The sequence below is a fragment of the Lutra lutra genome, chromosome 6, assembly GCF_902655055.1.
Source record: "Lutra lutra chromosome 6, mLutLut1.2, whole genome shotgun sequence".
NCBI classification, from domain to species: Eukaryota; Metazoa; Chordata; class Mammalia; order Carnivora; family Mustelidae; genus Lutra; species Lutra lutra.
Window position 1 is genome coordinate 10,110,325 of NC_062283.1, and position 20,635 is coordinate 10,130,959.

The following is a 20,635-nucleotide window of genomic DNA, read 5'->3' on the forward strand; positions in this document are numbered from 1 at the left end:
TGCGTTGTTGGTAATGGGGAAATTTATAAACCCCTTCAACATTGATGAAATCTACAAACACTCTCCCCAGAAATATGTCATAAGCAGAACACCGCAAAAAATTCCTTGGGCTTCAGAGCTGTCGACCTCCCCACCACTTCTGCCCGATGTAGGAAGTGTCTTCTTCTATGCTCTTAGTCACTGGTCTTATTCTAATCCTTATAAGGCAGTTAAATGGGAGTCTCCAGTCTGCAACCTGCCCCCATCCAGAGCATGAGGTTCCGGAACCCATGACCACCCCACTCCGCCTCTGTAGCCAGTCGAATGAACCAAGGATAGACAACTGACTTGAGTTGGGCCAATCCGATTCTCTTCGGGGATTGTCAGGATTGTGGTGGGAAAAGCAAGGTAGCCGCTGACAGGAGACACAACTGGAGTGTGGCCCCAGGGACTGTGGAGCCACCACAGTCCACCACACAGATCTGAGAACTAGAGCACGCTGATCTGCAGAAAGAGAAGTGGAGATGGGAGCTGGAGAGGGGCCCCTGGTGTTCCAGGTTTCTATTTCCCCCCCTTCCTCAAGCCCAGCTGCACCGGGGAGAATGCCCCATGTCCCTCTGATATAGACCTCTTTTCTCCTTGCACCCAAAGAATCTTAAATAAAATTGAGATATTCTTATGTAGTTGATTTTTTTTTTAAAGAGATTTATTTATTTGAGAGAGAGCAGGGGGAGGGGGAGAGGCAGAGGCAGAGGGAGAGACGCAAACTCCACTGAGTGCGGAGCCCTACGCCAGGGGGGGCTCCATCCCATCACCCCGGGATCATGATCCAAGCCGAAATCAAGAGTCCGGTGTTCAGCCGGCTGGAGAGACCCAGGCACTCGTGTAGGTTTTTTTGTTGTTGTTGTTTGTTTGTTTTTACATATCATATGTCCTCATTGGGAGAATACGGACCTTTTAAAAAGTCTCAAAAGGTAGATACACTATATATAGTTCTAGAGCTACTGAATTGTTAACATTTTCTAAAAATGACTTTAATTTTGGATTTTAAAGAATAGCTTTGCTGAACCTCTGTGCCCTGCCAATAGCGATGTACGAAACGTCTGCCCTAAGTGGCAGGCACGCATTCACGAGCATGTACACTCAGCGTTTTCGCGGCAGGTGGGACAAAACAAGAAAAGTGTGTAACAGTCTTCCTGGATGGGTGTGGAAAGAGAAATACAAGCTTTTCAAAACTTTATCGCCTGCCTGTGGCGAGCTGGAGATTGGGTTGTCTAAAGGGTTAATGCTGTGGGGACCACAGAAGGTTGCCTGAAAGATACGTGAGGGTTACTGTCCCATAAAGGGGATTACTGGGCAAAAGAATGAAGGGACAAATAAAAACACGACCCACAGAAGAAGTACTTCAAATAAATTTTTCCCATTTTCCACTGTAGTGCATACCTGTCATTGTTTATTTGAATAAGGAAGAGCGATTCAGAAATGTTTATGAAAATGTATATATATATGTATATGGTACACTTTCTTTGAAGGTCTGTCTTTTAAAAAATAGAAATGGTCAAGGTGCCTGGTGGCTCAGTCGTTAAGCATCTGCCTTCGGCTCACGTCATGATCTCAGGGTCCTGGGATCGAGCCCCACATCTGGCTCCCTGCTCGGCAGGAACCCTGCTTCTCCCTCTCCCACTTTCCCTTGTGTTCCCTCTCTCAGTGTGTCTCTCCCTGTCAAATATATAAAGTCTTTTTAAAAATAAAAATAAAAAATAAATAAAAATGGTCTTTCATCTGACAGCTCTGACTTTCCCTCCCTTCTTATCTGATGTGCTTTCTTTTTTTTTTTTTTAAAGATTATTTATTTATTTATTTGACAGAGAGAGAGATCACAAGCAGGCAGAGAGGCAGACAGAGAGAGAGGAGGAAGCAGGTTCTCCGCTGAGCAGAGAGCCCGATGCAGGGCTCGATCCCAGGACCCTGAGATCATGACCTGAGCCGAAGGCAGCGGCTCAACCCGCTGAGCCACCCAGGCGCCCCAATGGCAGGCAGAGGCAGAGGGAGAAGCAGGCTCCCAGATGAGCAAGGAGCCCGATGTGGGACTCGATCCCAGGACGCTGGGATCATGACCTGAGCCGAAGGCAGCTGCTTAACCACCTGAGCCACCCAGGCGTCCCTCTTTCTTTTTTATCAAGTGTTACATTACAAATTCGCCAGAGTGGCTAAGTTGATGGGGACAGGATAGACTTCCATATACATACCTTAAAGCTCAAAGTCACTCTGCTGGGTTTCAACAAAGAGGCACATCCCAGTTTTGTTCATTGTGTGTCGCTTTTATGCATGAACTGAAAAGATAATTCTAAAAACCTGTGACCCCTAACCACTGGGTCTTAACAGACATTTGTTTCACTATTTTTTTGATAAGATTTTATTTATTTATTTGACAGACAGAGATCACAAGTAGGCAGAGAGGCAGGTGGAAAGAGAGAGGGGGGAAGCAGGCTCCCTGCTGAGCAGAGAGCCCGATTGTGGGGCTCGATCCCAGGACCCTGGGATCATGACCTGAGCCGAAGGCAGAGGCTTTAACCCACTGAGCCACCCAGGTGCCCCTCAATATTGGTATTTAACTTTAGGAGCTCGAAGGAAGATAATCAAGGGAAGTATTTAGCAATAAAATAGACCATGAAACATTAACACTTATTTATATTGAAATAATAATAAAATAATACTTTCTCACTGCAGACAAACTCAGGAAGCACAGGAACGTCTAGAGAAGAAACACAAAAGTGGCCAAATCCTATCACTAGAGAGAATGACTGCTAAATCTGTGTTGCATTTTCCTGTTTGTCTGCTCCTACCTGGGGATGTTGTGGACACGTGTATGTTTCTGCAAAGTTGTGATCAATTCCAACACAGTACTGTATCTTTTCTGTCTTCTCTGGTGTTTCATCTGCCCTTCCCTCATGTCACTAAGGATTTTTTAAAAACAAGATTTTTTAAAATAGCTTCATCATGTCCTACCATATGGCTGTACCACGATTATGTAATCTTTCCCCCCGAATAGATCTGTCCAGAAAATGTAAGTAGTCTTGCATGTGCTAGAGGAAGATGGATGGATGATTGAAGGCAGTCCTGTTCCAAGGAAGCGTAGGCTCTTCGGGCACAGACTGCACACGGAACATCATTCTACAGTGTCCTAAGCCTGCATTAGGGGTGTGTGCAGGGAATGGCCACTCCCACCAGGAGCGAAGGTGACACCACTCAGCCAGAGCAGATGGGAAGAGAAGAGAAGAAGATCGAGGATGGCACCCTGTGACACCTTTTTAAAATTGAGAAACATTAAAACATCCAGGTTCCTGTTGCCCACCGTACATCCCGGCTCATTTTCCGGCAGGGACTTCCAGACATCCAAGCTTGGATCACCATTCCCACCTCCGCCAAATCTCTCGCCCCTGAGAAAGCACACACAGGGGGTACGAGCGACAAAATCAGATAGCTGGTCAGAGTGGGTGCTGGAAGACAAGATGGCCTGGGGGAGAGGAAAGCCGAAGACATCCCCACAGCCCAGGGCAGGGTCCACGGAATCACAGGCTTGCCTGAAGCTCAAACCGGACCAGCGCGAGAGGGATTCAGGTTGGCAAAGCGTACTCTCGCTCTTGGGGGCTCGTAAGCCCAAGCGAAAGCTTCTGCTGTCTTTGCTCCTCCTTTAGAAGATTGTGCATCTCCTCCCCTATCGAAATGCTTTTCCTATGGGCTTTCTCCCCTTCCTTACTTTCCAGTCACTGTCAGGTACAGACTGGGATGTAACGGCGTCATTGGAATCATTCCAGGATTCCTTCGAAACGGCACGTGAGTGGTATATCTTGCCACACTTGCAAAGCCAGGAGTCCACGCGCCTGAGCACCAACTCCCTCCTACGATTCGTCAGCCTCACCTCTGCTGTAAACACCCTGAGCTAGGTCCCCGTTTCCCCTCTCCTGCCCCTCTTCTGTTTTTCAGATGTTTTTTTGCCCCATACCCCTCAGCACTTGTCCTAGGTAGAAGCAGGAAGGCACGGGTGGGCTCTTCCAGAACCTTCTAAGTGAGGCATATTGGAGGGAAGCATGGGGGAATTCCACGGAGATCCAGCCATGAGGGAGGAAAGATTCATCATAGGAAGCTCCAAATGTCAGAGTCAGACTCAGGGCATTGCTTTTGTTAATCAGCGTGTGTATGTATGTATCAGGATTAGACTCAATAAGGTATTTGAAAAACCTATCAGCATTGACTCTAGAGATAAGCAAAATGTTTAGCACAGTTCCTGGATAAATGCTACTTTAAAATAAAAAAGAATTTATTTATTTGAGAGAGAGAGCATGAGAGAGAGAGAACGAGCATGAGTAGGGAGGAGGGGCAGAGGGAGAGGGAGAAGCGGGCTCCCCACTGAGCAGGGAGCCGGATGCAGGACTCAATCCCGAGATCCTGGGATCATGACCTGAGCCAAAGGCAGATGCTTAACCCACTGAGCCACCCCGTCGCCCCTAAATGCTACTTTTTAAACAATGCTTCCTATAGTACTAGAGAATCTTGAACGAGAAGGTACAACATCTGGGTTGAATACCTGTAAGTTGCACCCTTTAAGCATTCATCCAATCATTCTTCCATAAAACCTTTGTTGGGCTTCTCCCTTGTCTTAGCTGTATGCTAGGTACAGGGGATAAGGTGTCTCACAACACCAGATGTGGTTCTTGCTCTCCTGGGATTTTATGTTTCCCAGAGATAAGAGCAAAAGAAAGAGGGGATGAATATAAGGAGGAATTTTGGGGTTGTACAAAAAGGAAAATTGGACTCCATGTTTTGGTAAAGCAGAAAGACAGGTGGGGTGGGAGGGACTGGCTGCGTTAGGTAGATAGTTTGTATTTCTTTCCATGGAGAGGCAGCAAACTATGAAGAAAATGGCATCTAAGGCTGCCCAGCTAGAACGTGGAGATCCTCAACTGTGGGACTCAAACATCCACGTTTTTCGTTTGGAAGCCCTGGGTAATTGAGAAAACCTGAACTCCCGGTCAAATGCCCCAAACAGATTTCCACACTTAAGTTCAGCGTCAGAGTCTTGATGGCAAGTCATTGGGATGGATGGTCTGCGTGTGTGCCACAGTGTTTTCCAGAACCTCTGTGTTGTCTAGCCACCACGTGGTAGAGCAATTACTGCTAACATTCTTTTTTTTTTTTTTTTAAGATTTTATTTATTTGACAGATCACAAGTAGGCAGAGAGGCAGGCAGAGAGAGAGAGGAGGAAGCAGGCTCCCTGCTGAGCAGAGAGCCCAATGTGGGGCTCGATCCTAGGACTCTGGGATCATGACCAGAGCCGAAGGCAGAGGCTTTAACCCACTGAGCCACCCAGGAGCCCCAACTGCTAACATTCTTAAATAGGTCGGATTTAGGGACGATTTTTCTGGTTTGCCTCACTGAACGCCTCGGCCTCTTGGTGCAGGACTCCCAGTTACCCTGAAGGGGGCAGCAAAGGATAAGAAGAAGCGGGTGGGAGTCCCAGGAGGCCGAGAATCGCACAGAAGGCTTGGCTTGCAGCTCTGCCGTCGCCAGCCACGAGCTGCAGTCTTTGGGTCCATCTCAAAACGTTGTCAGAGCAGAGGCAAGTTACAAAAAAGTCACGGCTCAATGAAATCAATCTGGAAAGCATCTCGGGAAGGCAATATATTAGAGCACAGACTTTGTCTCTATCCATGCAGCAGCCGCCAGCCACATGCGGAAACGGACCATTTCACGTGGGGTCTGTCTGAATTAGGATGTGCTGTGAGTGTAAAACACACACTCGATTATACTTAGTACGAAAAAATGGCCGTAAAATTTTGTTAATAATCTTTACAGTGGTTACATCTCTAAATGGTATTGTTTGGGGGTATTTGGGGGTTAAATAAAATATGCATCAAATTAATTACATTAGTTTCTTTTACTTTTTTAAAAGGTGGTTCCTGGAAATTTTAATATTATATATGTGGCTCTCATAGTTCTTTTTTTTTTTTTTTTTTTTGGAGAGAGCGAGAACAAGTGGGGAAGGGAAGAAGAAGACAGAGATTCTTAAGGAGGCTGCGGGCCTAGCTGGAGCCTGACAGCACTGGACTCGATTTCAAAATGATTTCATGACGCTGGGATCAATGACCTGAGCCAAAATCTAGTGTCGGACACTTAACCGACTGAGCCACCCAGGGGCCCCTCTGCTATTTCTATTACACAACACTAGCTCTAAACATTTTGTATTTTTAGTGACCTGAATGTATTGCTTCCCTTCCTTTGGTTTGTTTTTGCTTTTTTTAGTACACTGCACCCCCAACACGGGGCTGGAACTCAAGACTCTGAGATCAAGAGTTGCATGCTCTACTGACTGAGCCAGCCAGGCTCCCCCTGAATGTATGTATGTATATATATATGTATATATAATTTTTAATCTATCTTTAAAAGTTTTTATTTATCAGAGGAAGAGAGAGCAAGCGAGAGAGTGCACAAGCAGGGGGAGCAGCAGACAAAGGGAGAAGCAGGATCCCTACTGAGCAGGGAGCCCAATCCCAGAACCCTGGGATCATGACCTGAGCCAAAAGCAGCCCTTTAGGCGACTGAGCCTCCTCAAGCACCCCTGAATGTTTTTCTTGACTCAAAGATTACTTCAGAAAGTAATTTCTATTTGATGTGGTTTTAGTTACATTAAAGCTCCCTTCAGGGGCCTCAAAGGGGATACAAATCCCATTTTCTCAGAAGTCTAGCAAATAAGAGGATGAAGGTGATAATATAAAATATAATGATTTAAAATGAAGGGAAGTGATCTGGTATATGCTCTTATAAAACCAATGTCCATGTAAGGCATTGTGCAGAGGGATGGGGAGGACCGGAAAAATGAGAAGCTGTAGCATCACAATGGATTCCTGAGAGAGCTCATGTTATCTCCTGTTTGTACACCTTCAAGCATATGGTACAGGGTCTCTGTTTTCAGCCTTGCCTGAAGTGGGAGGAACCTGGCCTGGTGCTGACTGGAAGGGACTGCAGTGAGTGGTTTTCAAACTTAGCCGCACATTAGAATCATCCCAGGAGCATTAACGAATTCCAGCTGCCCAGGTTGCACTCTGCACCAGCGAAACCTCCAGACCAGGCCCAGGAATTCACCACGTGCCAAGTTTACCAAGGCTGAGAACCTCTGGGATGGTGGGTTCTGCAAACAGCCGGGCTTCAAATCCCAGCCCAGTCACTTCCTGGCCAGGTGACCCCCCCCCCCCCCCCCCCCCCCCCGCCAGATACTTAGCTCTGTGAACTCTACACCAGAAAAGGGCTGAGGGAAATAATAAGTCCTTTATAGGATTGTCCTGAGCTTTAAGTAAGCTAATCCGTGTCAACCACTTAAAAGAAGGGCAGGTACGGATTATGAAGTGCTGTAGCAATTATGATCGCCAGCGTTCTCATTTCATATTCCTCTGGCTGACTTTCCCAGCCATGGCTCCCCCATCGGACACTCATTCACCTAGATCGTGTCTTCTACTGTCCTTTATCATGGCTTTGTTCATAGGCGAATTCAGTTTTACGAGTATTCACGAAGCAGCTACTTTACTGCAGACGTGATGAAGGCAACAGGCACACCTGCCTCACCCTCCCGGTTTCCCCTCACGGGTCTGCGTTTCCCAGTCAGATCCTAAGGGTCATGAGCTGTGAGACCGCGCTTTGTGCCTGGCGCGTCCTAGCCCTCGGCACCCAGCACCCAGCACCCAGCGCCACGGGCTGGAGACGGCAGGGTACCACCGCTGGAACACGGTGTTCTAGCTCCTGCTCTGCCACGCGCAGCCTGGGTAATCGGGAGCAAGCCCCGCGAGCTCCTCCAACAGCTGCGCTTCCTCGCGCGTCCAGTGGAGATGACCCGCCATACTGTCGCGATGTCGCGCGGATACAGCTCGCAGGCGTCCACGCCCGGGCCCTCCCGCGTCAGTACCGCGAGCGCCCACCAGGGGTCAGCAGGCCGCGCCGCCCGGCGGCTGCGCGCTGGACCCACGACGTCAGCACCGGCGCCCCGCCCCGTGACCGTGACCGAGCGCGGCGCGCGGACGCGTCGGCCCCGCGGACTGGCGGGAAGGCCGGCGGCTGAGCGATGGGGGCCGAGGCGTCGGGGAGCGGGCCGGCGCTGCAGGAGCTCGTGCGCGAGGCCGAGATCAGCCTGCTCGAGTGCAAGGTGTGCTTTGAGAGGTTCGGCCACCGCCAGCAGCGGCGCCCGCGCAACCTGCCCTGCGGCCACGTGGTGTGCCTGGCCTGCGTGGCCGCCCTGGCGCACCCGCGGACGCTGGCCCTCGAGTGCCCCTTCTGCCGCCGGGCCTGCCGGGGCTGCGACACCAGCGACTGCCTGCCCGTGCTTCACCTCCTGGAGCTCCTGGGCTCGACGCTCCGCCCAGGCCCCGCCGCCCCCCGCGCCGCGCCCTGCGCCCCCGGGGCCCTCACCTGCCACCGCGCTTTCGGAGGCTGGGGGACCCTGGTCAACCCCACGGGCCTGGCGCTGTGTCCCAAGACGGGGCGGGTCGTGGTGGTGCACGACGGCAGGAGGCGGGTCAAGATCTTTGACTCCGGGGGAGGGTGTGCTCACCAGTTTGGAGAGAAGGGGGAGGCAGCCCAGGACGTTAGGTACCCGCTCGATGTCACCGTCACCAACGACTGCCATGTGGTTGTCACCGACGCCGGCGACCGTTCTATCAAAGTGTTTGATTTCTTTGGCCAGATCAAGCTCGTCATTGCAGGCCAGTTCTCCTTACCTTGGGGCGTGGAGACCACCCCTCAGAACGGGGTCGTGGTGACTGATGCGGAGGCAGGCTCGCTGCACCTGCTGGAAGTCGACTTCCCCGAAGGGGTCCTCCAGAGGACAGAGAGGTTGCAAGTTCATCTGTGCAGTCCCCGCGGGGTGGCCGTGTCTTGGCTCACCGGGGCCATTGCTGTCCTAGAGCACCCTTTGGGTCTGGGGAGCGCGGTGGGCAGCACCACGGTGAAGGTGTTCAGCCCGACCATGCAGCTGATCAGCCAGGTGGATAGCTTTGGGCTGAGCCTCTTTTTCCCCTCCAGAATAACTGCCTCGGCCGTGACCTTTGATCACCAGGGGAATGTGATTGTTGCTGATACTTCTGGTCAGGCTGTCCTATGCTTAGGAAAACCTGAGGAATTTCCAGTCCTGAAGCCCATCATCACCCACGGTCTTTCCCATCCGGTGGCACTGACCTTCACCAAGGAGAATGCTCTTCTCGTGCTGGACAGTGCAGCCCATTCTATAAAAGTCTACAAAGCGGACTGGGGGTAAAGGGGTGCGCTGGGGGCTCTGGGGTCTGCAGGCACAAGCCCTGGAATGCCACTAGTGAATTGTTTAACCTTGGATCGGTTAATCTCATTTCTCCAACGGGGATCATTCTAACTGCCTGGCAAGCTTACAAAGGTGGAGGTAATTATTAAAGAATAATAATAAAGAAATAAATCTACCGTTTACTGAGTATGTGCTTCCTGTGCTGGGAAATTTGCAAATATTCGATTGGTGTGTTCTTACAGCTGTATGCAAATGTCTGTTATTAATCCCATTTTAGAGATGAGGAAAACAGAGACCCAGAGAGTTCAAGTGACGTTCCCAAGGTCACATTTATTTACTGTGACAGTCACGATGGGAACTCAACTCAGACTCCCTAACCCCCTTGTTCTTAAATACCAGATACGGGGGTGAAATGTGACTGTATATTGTACAGGTAGTTGTTCCTTTGGTTCGACGTGCAGAGAAAGGAGACTTTCTAGAGAGTTCGGGAGACAAACAGGGTTGTTGATGGGCTTGAGTCATTCAGCTTGCGGCTTCTTTGATGGTGTCTGAGATGGGGGAACTATGGATTCTGGGTTACTTGACTAAGGAAGACCGGTGAGCTGCCTGTGGCAAAGGTAAACGTGTGTGTTAGGACCTGTGTCTCCTCTGCCACAGGCACTCAGGAAATACTAGTTGGTTGGTGCAGCAAGGCCTGTATGGGGGTAAGTTCGGAAGCACTACAGACCACACCACATTTGCGCACCTGGTGGGAGAGGCCTGGAAGGCGGTCCTGTCACATGGGTGCGTTCCTAGAGGGAGAAGTCACTGCCGGCTCCAGACAGGATCTCTGTCTGCCTCTTCATAATTAGTGGTGACCTGAGCTCTCTTGTACACTTTTTCTCTGCGCCCCTTAGCTTGGTCCCATTGTACACACCACGTTCTCAGTAACCAGTTCCCTTGATGCTAAGCCAGCGTTCAGAGCCCTGGGAAAGCCGTGACTACTTCCTGAATTGAAATAAAGCTTTGACCAAGAGAAGGCCTTAACGTTGCAGTCGGTAGAGCGAGTAGGGCGAAATTTCATGTCCCAGGTGGCCGGTTCTTTATAAACTGTGTGTTCTCGGCGAGTGTCAACATCTCAGAGTTTAGGGCTGCTGGGATAGTACCAAACCGCGGGGACCTCAGAAGCCACAGCAAAATAAATTTTTTCTCTGGGAGAAAATACTGGTTTTGAGAGGTAAGAGTTTGCTTTAGGAAATAGCTGATTTTTAAAAAATCAACAATAGATTTCTATTGCACAAGCAAGTTTAATAGATATAAGGGAGGAGCTGGAGTGAACCCCCAAATTAGGAGTAGGCTGTGTTCCAGAAGGTTACATTTGTCCTCCAGAGCTAAAAGGGAGACTGTGGTCCGTGCCAGTCCTCAAAAGCCCATTGTCCTTTCAGTACTTCCGTCATGTCCCACTAAGGTTGCAGGGACCCTGGACCCCCACTTGTAAATGCGTTCTACATAGGGATTCTGGGGACGACCCTGTTCTCCCACCCTTAGGGGTCATCTTTAGGTCAGTGACCTCACAGGTATTCTCAGCTGTGTAGCAAGAAAAGCCGCCTCAGGCAGAAACAGGGGTTCAGCCTTCGTCATTTGCAAGTGGGACAAGTGACCTTTAAGAAGTCTCCCTCGGGAACAATGCCATTTTAATGGCCCCAGAGTCAGCCATTGAAGGGACTGTCTCCTATCTGAGTTTACCAACGGCATGGTCTTTGACTAGAGAGCTGTGCTAGGTCCTTTTCAGACAGCACCAGTAGGACAGGAGGAGAATTCGCAGCGTGTAGGGTGGTGTGTGGCCCGGGTCCGGTTTGCTACCGTGTCATGACCCAGCCGGAAGGATGGGGTGTGAGTCCTTGAGAGATGTGAGAGGGAATCAGAGAGATGAGAGTGAGTGGCCTCGCTTACGACCTCCAGCTGGCGGGTGAGCAGGCTCGGGAGTGGGGAGGACGGGATACGCAGCAGAAAGACACAGCAGCTCCTAGGAATGGTGTCATGAAGGAGCGGAGCTTCCCCGGGAAGACACAAAGCTTCTGGTGCTGGTCTCGGAGCGGCCTCGGCTGAGGGAACAGACGCTGAATTCCTCTTCTGGCTGCATTCTTTAAAGCCAGCGGGTTAAAGGGCTTGCAAACATGCCAGCCCACTCCAGGCGATGAGAGACAGGAGCAGCGGATTGCAGCAGGAAGGGAAAGGCTCAGAGGTGATGGAGGAGAGCTGGGATGACCCTCCCGTGACTGGAGACAAAAGAATGTGACCGGGAGTAACTGTAGATCAGTCTCTTCCTGAAGGCCCCCCTCGGTGGCGTGGCGTGCCTTAGGCAGGCACTAACCCCCCTCCATGTAGCACCTGGTGAGTCCCTAAAAGCAAGTGCAGACACTCTGGCTCTGGGCTCAGCAGTTCTGGTATCTTCCATCTGTTCCAGTTTTGCCCAATTCCTGATCCGTGAATCGTCCCGTGTTTGACCTTGTTCCGCCCTCTGACTCGCCACCTGGACTGGTTTCCTCAGTCTTTTCCTTGGTTTCTTTCTTTCTTTCTTTCTTTTTTTAAAGATTTTATTTATTTATTTGACAGAGAGAGATCACAAGTGGGCAGAGAGGCAGAGAGAGGGAGGGGGAAGCAGGCTCCCTGCTCAGCAGGACTCGATCCCAAGACCCCGGGATCATGACCTGAGCTGAAGGCAGAGGCTTTAACCCACTGAGCCACCCAGGTGCCCTCCTTGGTATTATCTAAAGACTTCAGGTCCAGATTCATAAACCTCCCCTCCAGCAAGTCCTCACTCTGGATCCCAGAACCCAAGCCATCACCATGGCACTAGAGCCTTATCTAGACCTTTCCTCGCTCCGCGCTGAGTACGGCCTGCCCCCACTTAGCGAATTAGGCATCTTTCTGTGGAAGAAGCAGTACTCCACAGGCTTCCCAAAACTGAGGAAAACACACTGGTGAGTGCAGATTTAATCATCCTGTCCCCTGCCCCCAAAAGGAGAAGTGCACGCTGGGGGTCAAGCCTCCACTAATAGTGACATGCTACAGTGGTGTCTCACGGTGACTAGGGAGAGGAACTCTTCTCTTGAAGAATATGTAGAAAATATGAGAGCAAAACTGCCAAGACCCACAACTACCGTCCCGAAGCTAACCTTTGCAACAGAAAGTGCCCAACAAAAGTCACACTGCGGGTTTGATTCGTTTGAAGAAAACTGAGCTTGAACCTCCTGATTTGGATGCCGGGAGTAGGAAACGGTTTCTGAGGGGGCCACACTCTTCTCAACACCCCCACCCCTGACACTGGCAGGGCCCGAGACCACGGGTACATACGCGGAGCCCCACAAGCCATGAGTCTAAATATTTCAGTTACCAACGGAGCCAAATCTGTCAAATAAAATACATCCGTTCCTCCTCCTTAGACAAAGGTAAATATAAATGTTAAAGACACACTTTCATTACAGTCTGGGAAGCCAGGTTCCATTTTAGAATACTTGGATGGAGTTTATGCTCAATTTTAGAGTGTCACATTTTAAAGAAAGATCATGATAAGCTGGAGGATGTTTAAAAGGTCTGAAGAAGGGGCTTTGGCTGGCTCGGGAGAGCATGTGACTCTTGATCTTGGGGTTGTGAGTTTGACTCCCACATTGGGTGTAGAGATTTAAAAAAGAAATAAATAAACTTTAAAAAATAAAAGTTCTGAAGAAGAATCTAAGCAGCATGTTTTTTTGTCAGCCTCTAACAGCTAGAACGTAATCCATGAGGCAAAGATGTTTGTGTTGTTCCCAGTGGAATCTCGCCTACCCAGAGCGCTGCCTGACACGTGGTAAGCATTGGAAAGTACTCATTGAATTAATATATTTTATCCCAAGGAGTTTTTCTAGACCAGGTATTCCTTTCACCAATAAAAGGGAAGTTCTGTCAGTAGCTGGGTAGTTTGGGGAAGTTGATCCAGAATTAAAGCGATGTGTGGTGAGTTTGCCGAGTAATCTGTAGAGAGTCACAAAGCCTATGGTGACATTGTGGTAGCCTTGGTCGGGATTGCATGGAGAATTTCATGTTCTCAGTTGCCACATTTCCAATCTCACCGAGCACACGGGACTTTGAGGGATGGGATTTCCTGAGTCACATCTTCTGTCGGATCCTGAAGGACAGAGACAACCCCAGCGTGCTGGTTCTCCAACATCGAGCAGTGGTATCAACACCTGAGAGAAGAGAGGAACTGAAAGTACTTCTCTCCCTCTCACCTGGTGGTGGGCTAGGACCACTGCAGAAGTCATCTGAGGGTTAAGCTAGCTAATAATCCATAAAGAGGATTCCAGCTTCCGGGAGCCCCTCACTCATCATGGGCTGCCCAACCATGGACGTTTGTTGACTGACTGGCTGCAAATGGTGATGGATGGGATATCCATGACAGTAGCTGAAGAGCAGCTCATATCTTCCCACAGAAATAATGACATAAGAGGGGGGCTAATCTCCTGACAAAGGACTGGGGTCAAATCAGTCAGTGGTTTAACTAGCAATGTCTTCAAAGTACTTACGACAAAAATCTGAAGTCCCATATAGAATGACCATGTGAAATTGTGCATCAAACCATTGCATTTTAGGACTGGGAAAAAAGTTTCGGAATGATTCCAGTGGTGCCCAAGGCCCACTGAGTCATGAATGGGCTGGTTTACATCACACAAGTCATTAAGGGTAGACCTAGGACTAGAAACTGGATCTTTCCTGAGTCCATATTGACCCTTCTCAAAGGTCAAGGGCTAGGGCTACACACATGCAGAGACAGACAGACATACTTGCATGTAAGCACTGGTACTAGCTCTTTTACTGGTAAAGTTTTTGTTTTTTTTTAAGATTTTATTCATTTATTTGACAGACAGAGATCACAAGTAGGCAGAGAGGCAGGCAGAGAGAGAGAGGGAGAAGCAGGCTCCCTGCTGAGCAGAGAGCCTGATGCGGGGTTTAATCCTAGGACCCTGAGTTCATGACCTGAGCTGAAGGCAGAGACTTTAATCCACTGAGCCACCCAGGTGCCCCACTGGTAAAGTTCTTATGTTCTTTACAAATAGAACTGTTTATCCCAAATTTCCTTTTTTTTTTTAAGATTTTATATATATATTTGAGAGAGAGATAGAGAGAATGAACAGGGGAAGGAGCAGAGACAGAGGGAGAAGCAGGCTCCCCACCAAGTAGGGAGCTTGATCCTGGGGCTCTGGGACCACGACCCAAGCTGAAGGCAGATACCCAACTGACTGAGCCATCCAGGCACCCTGTCCCAAATTTCCTTAAGTTGGCTTATATTTATATTTATTTTTTTCTTAGATTTTATTTATTTGAGAGAGAGAGAGAGAGACAGAGATAGCAACAGAGAACACAAATGGAGAGGAGGGAGCCAGACGTGGGGCTCGATCGATCCCAGGACCCTGAGATCAAGACTGGAGCCAAAGGCTAGGTGCTTAACTGACTGAGCCACCCAGGCGCCCCTGTTTCTTTCTCAAATAGCACCCAGGTTTGCATGCATGCTGACCCAAGAAAACACCATGGTATTTCCAAATTACCAATGAGACCAGGACCAGGAGGCCAGTCTGTTTATCATTGCACATGTAGGCCCCTGAGTCCAGAGTCATGAGGCTTTGCCCCAAAGGCGCCACATAGCTTCATTGTGTCTCATGGTCACCAAATATTTCATGATGCTCGTTACAGAAAGGACCCCTTGGTTCCAAGGCAGCGTGATGAAGAAACTGAAACATACCTAACATTTTCGTAACACTTGGAAATTGCTCCACAAAGCTGATCATTTCGTTGACCCTCACAGCATCTCTGAGGTAGATGGGGCAGGTCTCGTTTGGGTGACTTGACCAATAAAGAAATAAAGAAGCAGAGACTGACAGAGATAGCATCCTTTCATGATTACACCACCAGATCCTGTTGTGTTTGGGTGTCGGGGCGGCAGGGGAGCAAGTGTTTTCTCTAAATCTCCCTCCGGTGAGTCTCTGTGAAGCCAGGTTGGGGTCCCACTGCTCTAGAGAAGAAACACGCCCCAGCCATCCCTTGGTGGGCTCCCAACTACTGTTGACATGGGTTTGTATCGCCCTAGGTGATGCTCTTTGGGAGGAATCGTTGCTACCCTCCTGAGTTTCAGAGCTCCGGACTCTACCGTGGATGGGTCCCGTGGATTCCCGAGTGCCCCACCATCTGCCCCACGTGGCCTTGGGCTGCTGTGCAGAGACGCCTGTTTACATGGCAAGAGCGAGAGCTCTGACTGGGTCCTAGGAGGATGGCGCTGAGTGAAGGAAGTCGAGTTCTGGTGTTTCCCTGTTTCACCCATTTGTGGAAGAAAAACGAAATGTGCTTGTGAATTTTAGAAATCAGAGAATGTGGTGGTTTAGCTGCCCGGCCCACGGTGCCCTGGGGCTCTCTGATCTGACATGGAATGTCCTACAGGGCTTCCCTCTTAATTGGGGGAGGAACTTCCAAAGTCAAGTGCTGAGGGGCTGATGCATGGCCTATGAAACACTGGGGCCCAATATTCTCTTCCATTTCTCCCTCCTTCTGGGTGCCCTTTTCTCGGCGCTCACCAGCGCCCCTGCCAGTTGTGGAAGTAACATACATCCTAGTAGCCTTGGAAAACACAAATGAGCATGAAGATATCTAATCACTTTCAATTAGAGAAAACTACTGTTACCATGTTTGAATTGGGTGACTCATTGCTGCAGAATGAGTATTCCTGGAAATCACTTCATAGATCCTGATTTTGCAAAAACGGTGAATGTGTCATGTAAATTGCAAGCTCTTCTGCAAAGCACATTTAAGTGGCATTTAGCAGAAGTTCAATTCTGGAGATCCCAAAACATGGGAAGCAAAGGCGCCACCATAGAGGGAGAGAGAAGGGTACTCACCAAATATTCCGTCTGCCCTCCCCGTTTCCCAGCCTCTGTGGTTCAGGTGAGGCCATGCAACTGGCCCTAGTTGTGAGCGGAACCCAGGGAGAAGCCGTATAATCTCTGTGAACTGAGAACGAAGAAAAAGTAAAGATACGGGAATGCGTCCAGGGAAAGCAGGGGTTTCAAGGTTTCTAATCCAAGTATCATAATTTACAGAAGTAAAAATACTTAGATTTTATACAGATTTAAGTGGGCTCTAACTCAGCTCCTGGTCTTTTCAATCGTATTGAAATTTGCATTATCACCAGGAAAGTTTAGGTTAGCATATGTTTTCAGGATTTTTTATTTTATTTTATTTTGCCAGTCACGAGGGTAACTTGGCCCCGCTGCTCAACAAGGGAGAAGAGCTGCTGTAACTATGTGACGTTGGCAGGGCTGGGGGCTGCGTGGCACTCCGCGGAGTTGTACGGTCATGCACGTTAGAACTGTAAGAGTGGGGGCCCGGGTGGCTCAGTGGGTTAAGGGCCCTGCGTTCGGCTCAGGTCATGATCTCAGGGTCCGGGGATCGAGCCCCGCATCCGGCTCTCTGCTCAGCCAGGAGCCTGCTTCCTCCTCTCTCTCTGCCTGCCTCTCTGCCTACTTGTGATCTCTGTCAAATAAATAAATAAAATCTTTTTTAAAAAAATTGCAAGAGCGTCCTGCTCCAATTTCTTCGCATCAGCCAGTTCTGCATTCTGATGAGCAAAACGCTCCAACACGGGCTTAGCCGCATGGCCTGTGTTCCCAGACCGACAACTCCCTGCAATTTATTTCCATTTCCAAACTGCTGGTTGATGTATCTGGGCGCACTGTGAAATTGATGAAACCGGGGGCCCACTGCATTTACATTTTGGACAACCACAAGGTTGTCCCCCTCCTGGTAGATAGACCCTGAAGTATAAATCTGAAAACCAACAATTTTTCTTTTCTGATAAAGCAGTAAGAAATCCTTAGTGTGAACATACTAAATTTGCTAGGAGCACTGTATGTACAGGTACACGTGAGGATATCCAAATGCGCTTTGATCGGGCATGATGCTTATTAGCTCTTTGAGTCATGTCCTCCGCATGCTCTGCAGTGGGCTTGAACCAGCTTCATGAAGGAGGTTGGGAAATGTTCCTTCCTCCTTTATTTTCTGAAAGGATTGATATAATACTGATGTTATTTCTTCTTAAATGTTTGGTATCTGATGGCCAGGAAATTTCTTGGTGTTTGTGAGTGTGTCTGGAGATTAGAGTTGTTTTCTCTGGGAAGATTGACCCGTTGGAGTTTACGCAACCATACTGGAAAAGAAAGTCTATCAATTAAAAAAAAAAAAGTTTTAGGGGCACCTGGGTGGCTCAGTCGGTTGTGTGTCTGCCTTCAGCTCAGGTCATGATCTCAGGGTTCTGGGATTGAGCCCCACATCGAGGGGGTTTGCAGGGGGGGGGGTCCCTGCTCAGCAGGGAGTCTGCTCCCTCTCCCTCTGCCCCTCCCCACTATCCCTGTGCTTGCTCTCTCTCTCTCTCTCTCAGATAAATAAATAAAATCTTTAAGGTAAAAAAAAAGAAAGAAAGAAAAACATAGAATTAAAAGATATATAAAAACACAAAACTTTTAAATCTCTTTGATTTTTCTTTTTTGGCAAGAATTTACTCCGTAAATGTTTCCCATGCGCTCACTCTACGTTAAGCAAGGTGCTAAGTGGTGAGGACATAAAGACGCGCTCAGGCACTAAGCGTCTGGTGTGGAGAAGGGGAAGCTCCTCAGGAGAACGGAGCACGGAATGGTTAGCGCTTTGGCAGGGATGACTCCAGGTGACTGCCGCAAACAAGGCACGTTGGGAGAGATGACATCGCCCTAGAGTTCCAGACTGGTCAATGGCCTAAATACCGCTCGCTTCATCCAAAACCCATGAAGAGGAAACAGTTGGTTTTAAGCCTGCCCTGATTCTCTGTGTTGCCAGTATCGGGATCTACCCTCTGTAGCTGTTCTCTGAGTCTCCGGGATTAGTGCGAAAAAGAGAAAATGACAGGTGTGTCAGAGCATCTGAGGGCATTTACTGACATTTGCCCATTTCGCTAAACACTGCAGTACTAAATTTATTAATATGTACTCGGGTCCCTTAACTAAAGTGCGCTGAACTCTTAACTGTAGAGCACAAACTGCATAGCTAGGAAGGACAGATGGGTATCGGAGGGGAAGTGGATGGGGGTGTGGGTTTAAAAAAAGAAAATAAAGTGCCCTTTCAAACACAGCTTATTTACCTTGCAATAAAGTACTTTCCACAGTGTTTTATAAGCCTCTCCTGCAGGTAGTCTTTTCCCATCACCATGGCAACCACAGAGCCTGTGGGAGGGAGAGTGAATTTGACGCAGGTACTTCCCCTGTTCAGAGGTGCCTGTTGCAGGTGTCCTCCTATCCTGTGCTGTGCTCCGGACATCTCTTGATGTCTGGCACCTGCCAACAGGCACCGTGGGATCAGGACCTTGCTGGACACCTTGGCATGGAGGGAATTTCTTGAATCCTTCCCTTTACCAAGCCTCAGCCACTCAGCTGACATAGCTCTGCACACCTTGGCAGGAGAGGAAAAATATTCAAGATAAAGAGATTTCAAGGGGCACCTGGGTGGCTCAGTGGGTTAGGCCTCTGCCTTCAGCTCGGGTCATGATCTCAGGGTCCTGGGATCGAGCCCTGCATCGGGCTCTCCACTTGGAGGAGAGCCTGCTTCCCCCACCCCACCCCTGCCTGCTTGTGATCTCTCTGTCAAATAAATAAATAAAATCTTAAAAAAAAAGAGAGAGAGAGAGAGATTTCAAGGTTTCACCGGGTACCTCTGTTTAACAGATTGGGAGCCATGTGTTAAAAGAGGTCAGAGATCAGAAATGTGGATTAATTTTGAAGAACAACATAAGAGAAACATGGAGCCCTACAGTAGTTCTGACTCCTGGCACCCGTCACTTGGCGAGGAAATCCAGAACAGCTTCTCCCGCTCCAGTGGAAAGCATTCTTCAATCATGTGTTGATGGGATATATCACAACTGAGTTAAGAAGTATCCTTTACCAGTCTGCATGTGAAAGTGTCCATAAGATCCTATCTTTGTTGTGAACCAGCCAAATGATATATGAGTAATATTTAGCAACATCCTTTCATGTAATCACCATCAATTAAAGGCTTCCTGTCAGGATATGACCTTCGCTTGGGTTCTATAATCTCTCTGCCAGTCAGCCTAACTCATTACCATCTCTCTCATGGGGAGAGGGGCTCCCACCAGCAGCTCTCCTGCTGGCCCAGTCTGAAACTGGCTCCTGCCCCAGCAGGAACTGTATAAGAAGCCCCCAGCTAAAGGTTTCCCTGTCTGGTGCCCAAGGTCTGCCATCCAGAGCACTGGCCTTGTTGTTGGCTCCCTGCTAGGCTAGACGGGCAGCTTTGACTGCTCTTTCCCTCAGCTCCATCATCCCAACACGGTCCTACATCTTGGTCCCAGCTTTGTCCTAGCCCTGTGGCTTTGGGTTTCCTTCCCTATATCAATAGCTATAGCCATCGTGACATTTTCTATCCTGTCTAATGCTGTTAGAGATCTTGGAATGTATGAAGTTGAGTTTTTTTTTTTGGACCATTACAGGGAAACAGACAAAGGTAAGAGAATACCAAATAGAAACATTGCCAAGAATGATTGGCTTCTTGTTGACCAGAGGGACTCCATGTTGGGTACCATCCTTCGGCTCTTGTGTACCGTTATTTTGTCCTCACTACAGCCTAGGGAATAGCTGCTGTTGGCATTTTTATACATGAGGAAACTGAGGCACAGATGGGTCAAGTAATTTGCCCAAGACCGCACATACAAGAAGTAGGCAAACTGATTTCTCTGAGCCTTAGTGTCCTTGTCTGTAGAACGGAGATTTCATAGTAGCCGCTCTCTAAACTTGTCGTGGGGCCTAAATAAGTTTATGCATGTGCCTTAGAACAGGACCTGACACATGGTAAGTGCTCGATAATTCTTAGCCATCATTATCGTTATTTTTAACAACGGTCCGAAAGTTCAAGTTTTAATATATTTCACCTGAAGGGCTTTTTAGCAACACGTAATGGTTGGTATTTTTTTATAAAGATTTTATTTACTTATTTGAAAGAGAGAGAGTGCACACAAACAGGGGGAGCGGCACAGGGAGAGGGAGAAGCAGACTCATGGCTGAGCAGGGAGCCTGATGTGGGGTCTGATCCCTGGACCCCCGGATCATAACCCAAGCTGAAGGCAGCCGCCCAACTGACTGAGCCACCAGGGTTGGTATTTTTAAAATCGCCATTATGGATTTCTTCCTTTCTAAAGATTTTATTTTTAAATAATCTTTGTGCCCAATGTAGGGCCCGAACTTAAAACCTCAAGATCAAGAGTCACGTGCTCTGTGGAACAAACCAGCCAGGTGCCCCTTTCTTCGTTAAGT

General features: G+C 48.8%; 1 protein-coding gene across 1 annotated transcript; it reads left to right on the forward strand.

Moving 5' to 3' along the window:
• Window positions 1-8,026: 8,026 nt before the first annotated feature.
• On the forward strand, window positions 8,027-9,461 carry NHLRC1 (NHL repeat containing E3 ubiquitin protein ligase 1). Its single transcript, XM_047735116.1, has one exon. The coding sequence runs from the start codon at window positions 8,094-8,096 to the stop codon at window positions 9,279-9,281; it is 1,188 nt and encodes a 395-aa protein (XP_047591072.1). The 5' UTR covers window positions 8,027-8,093; the 3' UTR covers window positions 9,282-9,461.
• The last annotated feature ends 11,174 nt before the right edge of the window (window positions 9,462-20,635 follow it).